Below are 13,560 nucleotides of genomic sequence, written 5' to 3'. Positions count from 1 at the left end.
TCCCCACTTCGCTTCTCCATTCCCCCGCGGTTTTGCGCATCCCCTGCCTCCCTCCATCTCTCTCTCTGCGCTCCTGCCTCCTTGTGCTCGGCCATGGCGGACTATCACTTCGTGTACAAGGACGTGGAGGGGAGGAGCACAGAGTGGGACGACATCCAGCGCCGCCTCGGGAACCTGCCTCCGAAGTCGGAGCCCTTCAAGCCGCCGCCCTTCGCCCCCAAGGTCGACGCCGACAAGCAGCCCAAGTCAAAGGAATGGCTCGACGAGCGCGAGCCCGAAGAGCTCGAGGAACTCGAGGACGACCTGGACGACGACCGCTTCCTCGAGCAGTACAGGTAGGGCCTCTCCGTAGGCTTGATCCGGTCTGCTGTCTGATTGCTGATCCGTGATGCTGTCTTTTCCCCTTCTGTTATTAGATGCATCTTAAGAAGCTTTAGTGCCTGCCGCGTTTGATTGATCTGATCTGACTAGCGTGGTTAATTGGTATAATTCGTGTGCTTCTGATAGGAATCTGATGTCTTTCTATTGTTGATCCGGATTCCTCGCAGTAGTTCCGGACTTTGGATTATTCAATGCGTTTTGCGATTCGTTTGGTACAAGTGGGAATTGATTGTGACGATTTGATGTAATTCCATGCCTGCAGGAAGACGAGGCTCGCAGAGCTGAGGGAGGCAGCAAAAACCGCGCGATTTGGTAGTATAGTTCCCATCACTGGCTCGGACTTCGTGCGGGAGGTGTCTCAGGCACCATCAGATGTTTGGGTTGTGGTCTTCCTCTACAAGGATGGGTAACTCTTTCTTCACAGTTCACTGCATCCTTTTGCATGCTATGTCAATGATTATGCATGGGAGAACAATTCTAGGGTTTATTTTGTATGATTCGACCAAACAGCTCTGGAACCAGATTGAACTAAATTCAGACTTTGACTGCACTTTATTTAGTTGTCTTGGTTTTCTATAGAAAGTTGCCTGAAAAGACTAGGCAACTATGAAATTTGACTATGGTTGGCTGGATATAGGAATTCTGATACTTGTGTTGTGTCATTGGCTCGTAGCCAGACATTTTATTGCTGTGAGGTCCCAGCAGCTCGTACCTTCGATATATATGATCTGTGAACATGCTTTCTTTTTTCTTGTCGAACGTGCTGGAGAGTTGCATGCTGTTTCATTGATAGATAGAAAAAATTGTCCGACTACAAACCAATTCCACGGTTGGGTTAGGTTTTTTTTTTTTTGCATGAACACAACCATTTAAACAATACATGCAGCCCCTACTAGCTGTTGCCTACTCAGCTCGCTCTAGCAGCACACGTGGCCTTCGCGCCTGCCATGGTCTAGAAATGTGCTTAATCGCTTGCCTCTTGGATTACTGCCGAGACCGACTGTGTGATTCCATCAAATACACATTGGTTTCTTTGTTTCCATAGAGTCCACGCCAGGAAGAGCACCAGTGAATTGAGGCCCTTCCTCGCCACCTTTGGAGCTTTATGTGTCGCCTTGCACCACCATGTTTGGAAGCTGTCGTGCCCGGATGGTGCTAGTGCTTGTAGGCTGTGGGCAGTGGACCAAACCTGGCGGGAGAAGACTCAGGTTGACATGAGGTGCTCAATTCCTTTCTCCTGGGTCGCTAAGTGGGCAGCAAGATGAGTGCATCAGACCGCGATTTGCCAGTCTATCCGCCGTCCAGCATCTGTTGTGCCCCGCTAGCCACAGGAAGAACTTCAGCGAAGCGGCACCCAAGACTTCCAGAGTTGTTTGCAAGGTTCAAAGGAGGTGGAACTGACAAAGAAGTGAGCATGCTTTCATGACCATATAACAAATAGATAGCTTGGCAATTCTTGGATTTAGTGGACATTGTCCTGTTGATTTGTCCACCACTTTAAGCTGTAATGTAATTAGTTGATTGTCATGCTGCAGTTTTTCAGCATGGAGGATCTTCCATGAAATTGTTGCTCTTTTCTGTATGATGTTTTAATGCTTCCATGTGTTGCTTGCATCAAAATTGTACAGAAAGGATATCTGAATTCATTGGAGTGTAATGAGCTCCATACCTGATCTGATGCATGAAGCATGATGTTCTTTAGTAAATTGTGGCGCTTATCGAATTCTATAAATCTGATGACAGGATACCTGAATGTGGATTGCTTCAGAATTGTTTGGAGGAATTGGCTACAAGATACCCAGCGACAAAGTTTGTTAAAATTATCTCCACAGACTGCATCCCCAACTACCCAGATAGGAATGTTCCTACAATACTGGTGTATAACAACAGTGCTGTCAAAGGGACTTATGTTGGTTTGCAGAAGTTTGGTGGAAAGAGATGCACACCTGAATGTAAGTTACTACTCGTATACTGCAAATTAGTATTCAGTATCTGCTTTTCCCGTTAGTTGATTGATTCCAGTTGCTCCAATTCTATGTGCTGTTGATAGGTCTTTTTGAGCTCACACCTGTAAATTTATGAATGGCATATTGGCCTATGCCATTTAGCTCCCACAATCCGCTTCCTTTTGGATATACCACCTGAACTTCCTTAACTAAAGCAAAATATTTTGACCTTCAGGTGATAATTTTTTTTAAAAAAAAAATCAATAGTAAACAATTCATTATGACCTGCGTGCCTTAATGCATACACTCCCCAGATCTAGTCTTGATTTGTCTGCGTTGTTTCATGTGTCAAATATTTCGATGGTGTTTGTCTAAAATAGCAGCATGCTGGTTCCCAGATCTTAGCATATCATTGTTCCTTTTCTGTAATAAGAAATTAGAGAATAATCTTTCACATTTAGATTACACTAAATTTATGGAAGCTTTCCTTTACCTCTACATCGTTCCAGAAATTCTTTTCCCAGCAATATACATGGGTTTCATCTATTTACACTAAGTCACTGTTATGTTCCTTTCAGCTGTTGCGTTAGCCCTTTGCCAGTCAGACCCGGTACTGAATGATGGGCATGATGGCAGTGATTCATCTCGGGACAATGTCATTGAAGGTGTTCGCAGGAAGTTCATAGAGAAGGTTGTGGCCCAGCATGAAGAGCGGGAAGAAGAGGATAGTGACTAAGCTTATACTTTTTTTGTGTTAGTTTTCCTCAGCTGGCAGATCCAATTTGGTTCCAATGTTTACTGATTTTATGTGATTTTGTGGATGAAATTTGCCGGAGTTTTCTGGTTACCTGGTTGTGCGGGTGAAGCTTTTAACAGTTCACGGATCTTGTTGCCTGGTTTTGCAGTTAGAGATGTGGAACCATAACTGTATGGGGCCAGCAAAATCTTTGTGTTAGTAACCTTTCAACTGTAACATAGCTCCATTATCTTGTTTAAGAGATCAGAGATTATTAGTGCACTTGTATAATTGCATGAGAAAAGATCCACCCAAACCTTTGAATCCATAGTATTTCACTATCCTGAACATTTCTCGACACAAAACATTATAACTAAAGTTTTCTAATTTGTGTATATGAATGTTTATGATCCTTTGTGAATTAGTTAAAAGTGCAATTTGTGGATACCGCAATCCCATGAGGGGTTCGTAGCCAGGCTTCCTGGAAACGAGCGGGTGGGCGTTTCACCGAAGCCTGGTTTCGCTTGGGGCGCACGTGGGTGGGCCTATGTGGCTTCCACTGTGCACCGAATAAAACCTGCATCCACCTGCTAGGGTTACCTCCCTCATTCACCACTCCACACGTCCCTGCTCTCTCGCTCTCTCCCTGTGCCTTCTCTGCCGCCGCTGGGGTTCCGGGGAGGTCACCCCCCTCCCCAAGTGCTCGTAGGCGAGTAACCGAGGACGCGAACCAGAACTCTTTCTATTTGCTCGTCCTCGTAACACAAGTCTTTCTATTTATTCAGAACCAATTGTTTCTTGTCTGTTCTAGTGTTGGTTATGAATGGATTTGACACGAACCAGAACTCTTTCTATTTGCTCGTCCTCGTAACACAAGTCTTTCTATTTATTCAGAACCAATTGTTTCTTGTCTGTTCTAGTGTTGGTTATGAAAAGCTATATAGTTTTTACTACATATGTATACATATATAGATACATATCAAAAGCTATATATCTAAAGAGACCGTGACGCCTAAGAGGAGGGATGAATTAGGCAACTTAAAGATTCTAACTCTAAAACTATGGCCTATTTTTCTAACTCTAGCAAAACATATGCAATAGATGAACTATCTCAATGTGCAATTACGGTTTTGCTAGTGAGTTGCTATCTCTACCGCAAAACAAGTAAGGTAAACAATATAAATGCGGAAGCTAAAGAGCAAGGTAGAGATATACAAACTCCCATCGACGACTCCGGTATTTTTACCGAGGTATCGAGAAGCGCGCAAGCTTCCCCCTAGTCCTCGTTGGAGCCCCTCGCAAGGAATCCCTCTCAAGGGCCAAGCTCCCGGTCGGGTAACTCCGTGGATAGCCTCGGGCCTTCCCCACGCGCAAGTGGGTCTCCGACGTGCCTTCCGATAAGCCTCTTCCGGATGCTCCCCGCCGTCTTCACTATCAAGCTTCCGGTCGAAACGCCGCGGGCCTTGTTCCCTCCGGTACACGATGGCGGCCACACCCCAAACGCGGTTGGTGTGGTCTCGCAAGACTTCAAGCCCCTCCGATATACAACAATGGTGCTCGCAAGCACCGAGTGGTAAGAGGTATGCAAACCTCACTAAACACTAGGCCTAAACCTAGAGCAAGTGCATGAGCGGTGGTCTAATCAACCTAAGCACTTCACAAAGTACCTACGCTAATCACCTAATGAATCACTAATGCAAGTGGAGATCACTAAAATGGTGTATCAACACCCTTGGTATGTTTCCTCAGCTCCACACTTCCAAATGGCCGGTTGGGGGGGTCTATTTATAAGCCCCACTGAGAAAGTAGCCATTGGGGTCGAACTCCCGCAATTCTGCTACTGACCGGACGCTGAATCGTCCTGACCGGACGCGTCCGGTCGTCCCGACCGTTGAGCCGGCAATGTGCTGATCGGACGCTGGCCAGCGTCCGGTCACAGATTTGCCGCTCTGGAACCTCTCTGTACTCGATCGGACGCTGCTTCCCTGCGTCGGGTCGGTTTCGCCGCCCGCGTCCGGTCGTCCCGACTGCAGAGTCGGTCCAGCGTCCGGTCACCCCGACTGCAGAGCCACCGGTCCAGCGTCCGGTTGTCCCGACTGCTGAGCCACCGGTCCAGCGTCTGGTCGTCCCGACTGCCGAGCCACCAGCATTCGGTCCAGCGTCCGGTCGCCTCTGCGAGCTCGTTTCTTCGCGGTCTTGCGTACGGCTTGGTTCCAATCTTCATGCTTGGACTTTGCTTGATCTCTTGGGTCTTCTCTTGTGCTCTTAAGGTCTTGCTTGGGGTGTTGATCATCGGATCATCACGTCGCCTTCGTCCAAGTTACGTCTTGCACCCTATTGAACTACAAAATAAACACTTGTAAATTCATTAGTTCAATTTGGTTGTGTTAGTCATCAAACACCAAAATCCAAAGTAAATGGGCCAAGGGTCTATTTTCCTTACAATCTCTCCCTTTTTGGTGATTGATGCCAACACGACCAAAGTAAGCAAATAATAAAAAATTTTAATTTTAAAAACCTATCTACTTGCTAGGATGCAATGCAAAGGGCAAGGTTATATGATGCTAGAATATCCTACTTAGATACCAATTGAAGACCATCTTGCCCTTGCAAATGTCCCCATGTGGCATTATGGATTTAAGCCTTGCTTCCTATAAATTTTTTCAATACATAGGCAATCCATAATCTACTATCCTCCCTTTTTCGGACCATTACCCTTATTTTAATGCTTGTCTTTGGTCCTCTAAATTCTCCCCCTTTGGAATCAAACACCGAAAAGGAAGACATTAGTGGCACAAGGGAGGGTCAAACTTTGTGATCCTTTGAATGTAGAAAGGAATAGGTCACAAAATTTAACTTTCACATTATATAGATTAAGCTCCCCCTAAATATATGCATACATATGATAGAAAGCAAAGTATATGCATAATCGGCACATTATTGCATAAGGGAATTTAATCTATAAAATGCATGGAGAAAGCATATAGATGTCAAAATGAAATCAACATGATGATATTGGTTTTAGAAATACCACATGTGGAAACCAAATTGATTTCTACCACTTGCAATAGGTGGTGGATATTTGAAGTATGATGCTTAGCTCCGGGGACTCCATTTTCCTTGCAATGAGACTACTACACACATGATAAGCTTAAAAAGATGTTAGTCTCAAGGCATCCAACTTGTAGAGTAATCCTCCCCCTAAATTTGTGCACACAAGTGTAGTAAACTTTGTAGAAATCATGCACATTGATTTTAGAATCAAAATACCACTTGAAAGATGACATCTCATGAATGTGAGAATCATTTTCAAAAATGATATTCGGCAGAGATTATCTACAATTTGGACTTTGGCACATATTAGATAAACAAAAGTAAGACAAGCTATGTGCCGTGTTTCTAAGCAATTTTAAACCATGTAGGTTTGCTCCAAGGGTTAAAAAGGAGACCGAGCAAGCCTACCATAAGATATACCTAGTGTATGCATGACAAAAGATATAAGCATGCAAATGCAAACCTAGGCATGAAGAATAACTAAATGCTTAAAGATACCAATTGTAGGAAAATCTAATTGCAAGATGTACCAATTAAAAATTAATAACATCTAGTTACCTGACATGGGAAGGAGAATTTGGGTCCATAGTATTCACTAACCCACTTGGCAATGATTTTATCCATCATAATGCACCCCATGAAATGCACCCATACTTTGCCAAGTCTCTAAATTCCCCGAAGTCCGATGGAATTCTCACTTCCCTTTCGGGATCCAAACCTTCTTGGTGCTCTTCATGTTTGAAATGATTTCCTTTGGCACCCAAAAGCGTTTGATCCCATTGTTGGCTTGCTTGTTCACCTTGATGGCCACCACCTTGTCATTTTTCTTCTTTTTCAAGAGATAAGGCGTGGAGGCCTTCTTGTCCACCTTGTTGGTGTAGGTGTTGGAGAGCTTGCTTGTTTGCTTTTTTTCCTTCTTCTTTGCTCCTCCCCCATTCTTCACCTTGCACTCATAGGACTTGTGACCTTCCTTGTGGCACACGTAACAAACCATGGTTTGTCCTTCATCAAGCTTCTTCACTCCCTTGACGGTGTTATCTTGATGAAGTTGGGTTTGCTTCGCCTTGCCTTTTACTTGAGTCAAGTCCTTGGTGAGGTGAGCTACTTCTTGCTTGAGTTGCTCATTCTCCTTTGCAACCTCTTGTGTGCATGTATCTACAACAACTTTCTCAACACAAACTTGGTTGTCCAAAGGTGAGTCTAAACATAAATTATTACAAGAAGTAGAGGCATCCTTTTTAGACATGTTAAAGATAGAACTTTTCTTTTTAGATGCCTTGGTGGGGGTTGTGCTAACGGCTTCAAGATTAGCAACTTTATTAGTTAGCTCATCACAATGTTTGCACATGGTTTCTATTTTAGCAAGCAAACTATTATATGCTTCTTGTGAGCTAGCTAACTTTTCTTTTAATTTTTCATTTTTCTTTAAGAGTTGCTCATCATTGATTGTGCATGCATTTGTTGTTGCACTAGTCTCAAGTTTCTCAATTTTAGTAGATAGTTCAACATTGAGATTAGCAAAGTTCTCATATTGTTCAAGTAAGGTTTTGTATTCTTTTTGTGAACTATCTAGCTTTTTTTTAAACTTTTGAGCTTCTTTTGTTGACTAGTGCAAGCTTTAGCATAATTAAGATTTTCTTGCACAAGTTCATGATAAGAAGGCATATCATCATCACTATCACTCTCACTAGAGGAAGAGCTTTCATTACCTCGTGCCATAAGGCACACACGAGAAGAGCTTGATGATGAGTGCTTGCGGCCTCGCCTCTTGTGATGGGGTTCTTCTTCACTTGAAGAATCATCCCATGATCTTATTGATGTGAGGGCTTGGTTCTTGCATGCCTTCTTCTTTGTCTTGGGTGTGGGCTTGTTTAGACAAACTTCCATAAAGTGCCCTAACTCGCCGCATCCATAGCATCCTCTCTTTCTTTGCTCATTTCTTTGATTCGTGGAAATGAAATCTTGAATTTGGATGGGCACACCCTTGACATTGAGCCTTTGGATCATCTTCTCCACCTTGTTGATCACTTTGATTGATTCTTCATCAAGATCGGAGGTGGAGGAGGAAGATTGATCATCACTTGAATCTTCATCATCATCATCGTCGTCCTCATCTTCTTCTTCATCTTCACTTGAGGAACTTGAGCTTGAGCTTGTCTCAACTTGCTTGCCCTTCATCTTCTTTTTGTTGCTACAAGCGAGAGCTTTGCCTTTGCTTGATGAAGAAGCTTCTTCTTGACCCATCTTACATGATATTTCAAATGCCACTAACTTGCCAATGGCTATGCCCGGGGTCATGTTGCTCAAGTCCTCCATGTTGTGAAGGATGGTGATGATGCTTGCATATTTATTTTGTAGTAGCACGGAGATGATCTTCCTCATGATGTCCGCATCATCTAGCTTTAATAATCCTATAGAATGGAGCTCAATGATAATTAGATTCAAACGAGAATACATATCACGAACAAGCTCATCATTATTTATAGTAAAGGAATCATAGTTTTGCTTTGCTAGATAATGTTTTTGCTCACAGGACATTGCTTGTGCTGTCATGGAGCTCTTGGAGTTTTAACCAAATTTCATGTGCCGTATTTAAAGTGAATACTTGGTTAAAAACATCCATACTAAGTGATTCAAACAAGCAATTTTTAGCTCTAGTATTGTAGTGCATTTCTTTTTCATCACTCTTTATGGGGTTTTTGGGATTCTTGATGTGTTTCATCCCGTCACGAGTGACTCTCCATACACCCAAATCTACCACCTCAAGGTGGCAAGCCATTCTAGCTTTATAGTATGGGAAGTTAGTGCCGTCAAAGTACGGAGGCCTAGCGGTATCCATCCCAACCACTCTAAATAGCGTCGGCTCAACGGCGGTTAAGCCAAAGGTCCAAAATGAACCAACCGGCTCTGATACCAATTGAAGGGACCGTGACGCCTAAGAGCGGGGGGGGGGGGGTGAATTAGGCAACTTAAAGATTCTAACTCTAAAACTATGGTCTCTTTTTCTAACTATAGCAAAACCTATGCAATAGATGAACTATCTTAAACAATGTAAATGCGGAAGCTAAAGAGCAAGGTAGAGATATGCAAACTCCCGTCCCGACCGTTGAGCCGGCAATGTGCTGATCGGACGCTGGCCAGCGTCCTGTCGCCTGCCACCGGACGCGTCCGGTCGCAGATTTGCCGCTTTGGAACCTCTCTGTACTCGATCGGATGCTGCTTCCCTACGTCCGGTCGGTTTCGCCGCCCTCGTCCGGTCGTCCCGACTGTAGAGTCGGTCCAGCGTTCGGTCGCCCCCGACTGCAGAGCCACTGGTCCAGCGTCCGGTTGTCCCGACTGCCGAGCCACCGGTCCAGCGTCCGGTCGTCCCGACTGCCGAGCCACCAGTGTCTGGTCGCCTATGCGAGCTCGTTTCTTCGCGATCTTGCATACGGCTTGGTTTCAATCTTCATGCTTGGACTTTGCTTGATCTCTTGGGTCTTCTCTTGTGCTCTTAAGGTCTTGCTTGAGGTGTTGATCATCGGATCATCACGTCGCCTTCGTCCAAGTTACGTCTTGCACCCTATTGAACTACAAAACAAACACTTGCAAATTCATTAGTCCAATTTGGTTGTGTTAGTCATCAAACACCAAAATTCAAAGTAAATGGGCCAAGGGTCCATTTTCCTTACAATATCGAGAAAAAAATCAGAACGACTTACTTCCTTTATTCTAGAAAGAATGCAATTTTCATTTTTTGATGAGTCAACTGATTTAAACTGTGATCAAAATTATATAAAGAACTACTAAAACTTATGATACAAAATAAGTATCATTAAATTAATTATAGAATATATTTTCATAATTGGAGACGTAAATGCTAATATTATTTTCTATAAATTTGGCCAAACCGGAGTTAGCTTGACTGTCATGGATCCTAAAATTATATTTTTTTGGGATAGAGGGAGCACAAGCACAATTTAGGGCAGAGTATATATTCACAGTTTTCCTTGATTTCACCTACATTTGTAGCGTTTAAAATTTGTTCCACGATACAAGTACTTTTAGCTTATGGACTACATTATGCCACTAGTTTCTTTATTTTCAGCGTGTGATCATTATTATACGTTGATACCCTTTTTATATATAAAATGGGTATTTGTTTTAGAGTTTTATTTAGGAGGGAGAGGGACCGAGGGAGTAATATTTGGCTGGCTGTTGCGTCATCACCAGACTAGAACACGATTAAGGCAACCGCTCCGCACTGTACGTTTGGCCTACTACTGGCTATGCTTTTCATTTCAACGGGAAATGTACGTTCTCCAAAGCTTTCGACTTACAGGGATCGACGGGAATCAGTGCTGCGAGCGTCTCTGACGCGAGAGCGAGACGATCGACAGGTACCTTGGGCCTGTGCTTGAACACCTGTCTGAATGAACTCGTCGTCCTTCGATCGATCGATGCCATGCCACTGTCGCCTATGCCGGAGCGTACTGTAGCTGACACCAGTGGCGTAGCATTAGAACCCCAAAAAATCTGATGCATCTGCTTAATAATATATAATTAATTAGTTAATAATAAATAAAATGCTGTAGTAAATACTTCTCCTTAGCAGTACAGTACATGTATATGCTGTGGAACGACAGTGAATCGTATTGGCGCGGTGGATGCATGGAAGAAGTGACCGATATGGGTAATGGCGGCAGGATGGCGAGAGCGTGTGCGCGAGCACACCGCATGCACTCGTGCCGGCCGGACACGGATCGATCGGAGCCATCGAGTTGATCAGTAAATGCCTGCCCAACCAGCGGGGATCGTCGGAGACGCCCGCCGTTGGAGCAGGGCATGGACACACGTACATATACTGCAGCCAGCCCCCCTGAGACCGAGACGCGCGCCATCCATGTCGATCCATCGGCAATAGTAATGGCCATGGCGAGGGCAGCGCGGGCAGCGCTGTCCGCTGCCGCGTCGCTGTTGCCACTACTGTTACGTACGCGCGCGCGCGAGCGAGCGTGCGAACGATCCCTCGCACACCTGACGCGTCGCGGGTCTCCCCTGTCGTGTCTCCTCTTCCTCTCCTCCCTCCATTGTCCATTGATCCCTTCCCCTACTTATACACCCAGCAACATCTCTACATACAGCTACCTAGCTGGCTACCATTGCACCACCTCTGTTCTCTCTGTCTCCATCTCTTGCTCGATCATACATTCATGCATACATACATACACGATCGACGACTCCAGCTCGTGCGGGAGCATCGCGGACGATCGATCGGCTAGGACTAAGCTAGCTCGGTGCGGTGTAGTATTCCCTATATGGCAATGAGCGAGCTCAGCTGTCAGCTCCGATCCTACACGTCCACCAGTGGTGAATATTTTCGCACGTCCACCAGCCCGCGCGCGGCGCCCTGCTCTGCCGCCGCCGCCGCAGCTGTTGTCAACGGCAAGAAGCGCCCGCGCCCGCGCGCCCGCGCTCAAACGACGGCGGCTCCAGCTCCGCCCCGGCGTACCGCGGTGTCCGCATGCGACGCGCGTGGGGCAAGTGGGTGTCGGAGATCAGGGAGCCCCGCAAGAAGTCCCGGATCTGGCTCGGAACCTTCCCGTGCCCGGAGATGGCGGCGCGAGCGCACGACATCGCCGCGCTCAGCATCAAGGGCGCGCGCGCCGTGCTCAACTTCCAGGACCTCGCGCGCCACCTCCTGCGCCCGGCCTCCCTCGCACCGCTCGACGTCCAGGCCACCGCCGCGCGCGCCGCACTCATGCACTCCGCCGCTGGCAGCGGCTCCTCCTTGTCCTCATCGCGCGACGCGCCGGCGGACGACGACGACGACGGCCGGCGAGCTGGCGCCGCCGTGCACGAGGAGCCGGAGCCGGAGCCTCAGCCCGTGCGGCAACCGGCGCAGGCCGTAGAGGTGGCCGCCGAGCTGGTGTTCGACGAGCTGGCGCCGCTGTGGGTGGAGAGTTCGGGCCGTCCGATCACCCGTGGCCGTGGATGCCGTGCGATGGGCTCGACGCAGTCGTCGGCTTCCACCCTCTCCCTCTCCCTCTCCTATGGGACTACAAACTGCTACTAGGCTATCCTCCGTTTGTACATGGCCTTCACTGTTTTGTGTGTGTTTCCAAGTGTGTGATTTTTGTTTTCTTTCTTCACTTGTTTTTTTGGTTGGATTTCTTTGTTTGATGATGGGTGGGGGTACAACTAGCTAGGGGTGTGTGCGTGGGTGGGTGGGTGTGGGGGGGGGGGGGGGGGGTCGATGTAAAGAAAAATGGCTAATGTAGCGTTCGGAAACCCCCGCCCCCGCCCCACGCGCACGCCCCCAGCGCCCCCCCCGGCCCAATCCGCTAGCCCTTTGGCGAGCTATGCCCCCCAGCTTGCCCTGCAGCCCGCCGCGTTGAAAGGATCTAAACAATGCCTAGAGGGGGGGGTTGAATAGGCGTATCTAAAAAATTCTACACAAAACTCAAAGTCACTTGTCAGCAACTGTCTGTCGGAAGTCCCGACAGTTTGGGTCAAAACTCCCAATGTCGTCCGAAGTTCTGGCGCAAACTGTCAGAAGTCCCGATGACTACGAAAAATGTAGTACAAATGATAAAACGAATTTTGTGACTTCGATAACTTACAACCCCACTTTCTAGTGGTAAGGTAATGTGTTGGGGTTGCTCCTTTGATGCCAAAAGGTCACCACTCCGTCGGAGAGGGGAGTCTTGAATGCTTGGGAGCTATTTTGGCCGTGAGTAGGTTGCAATGAATGAGTAAGTGACGGTTAGAAGAGAGGAGAGAGCTAAATTCAACCGTTCAGATCTACGTCGGAAGGTCCGACGTAGATCTCAAGACTTTTGACCTATAAAGAAAAACACTGTTCATGCAAGGTCAAAGTCATTAAGAACATGTCAACGTCGGAACTCCCGGCGTATGTCGGGACTTCCGACGGTCAGGACTCCCGATGTACATCGGGACTTCCGACGCGCATGGTCTGCAAGGCAACCAGGTGGCTAGGTGTCGGGACTCTTGACCTGAGTCGGGACTCCCGACGTATGTCAGGACTTCCGACGGGCGTAGTCAGCCAGCCAACTAAGTCCAGGTGTTGGGATTCCCGACTTGGGTTGGGACTTCTGACTGTCGGAGTTCCGAGTCACGTCGAGACTTTCGACTAAACTCAAAAGCATAACATGTAAACTTGAAGATCCGTTTTGAGTTCGACGCCTTTTTCAACTTCAAGAATTGAGGGACACCATTTCATCTTTATCAACTATTTAAATCTTTCATGGGACTAATTGCTGTGACATATCTCATTAAGATCGCATTAGTCCCTAATTTGGATGTTATCAATACACCAAACCCCACATATTGGGCTAATGCACTTTCAATCTTCCCCTTTTTGGTAATTGATGACAACCAACTTAGGCTTTTATAAGAATGAAAGAATTTAAAGTTTTTTTTGAACCCCAAACTTTATGAAGA

The 13,560-nt window shown here is 46.4% G+C and overlaps 1 protein-coding gene and 1 pseudogene across 1 annotated transcript; both read left to right on the top strand.

Moving 5' to 3' along the window:
• Positions 1-3,404, top strand: LOC136531291 (uncharacterized). The gene is made up of 4 exons (XM_066523958.1): positions 1-335; positions 644-787; positions 2,125-2,333; positions 2,906-3,404. The coding sequence occupies exons 1-4, from the start codon at positions 94-96 to the stop codon at positions 3,061-3,063; spliced, it is 753 nt and encodes a 250-aa protein (XP_066380055.1). The 5' UTR covers positions 1-93; the 3' UTR covers positions 3,064-3,404.
• Positions 3,405-11,414: 8,010 nt separating this feature from the next.
• LOC136531290 (ethylene-responsive transcription factor TINY-like) lies at positions 11,415-13,324 on the top strand (annotated as a pseudogene).
• The last annotated feature ends 236 nt before the right edge of the window (positions 13,325-13,560 follow it).

This window comes from Miscanthus floridulus, unplaced genomic scaffold (genome assembly GCF_019320115.1).
Source record: "Miscanthus floridulus cultivar M001 unplaced genomic scaffold, ASM1932011v1 fs_316_3_4, whole genome shotgun sequence".
In the NCBI taxonomy this organism is placed as follows: domain Eukaryota; kingdom Viridiplantae; phylum Streptophyta; class Magnoliopsida; order Poales; family Poaceae; genus Miscanthus; species Miscanthus floridulus.
The sequence above is the reverse complement of the archived record's forward strand: the minus strand, read 5'-3'. Positions and strand labels throughout refer to the sequence as shown.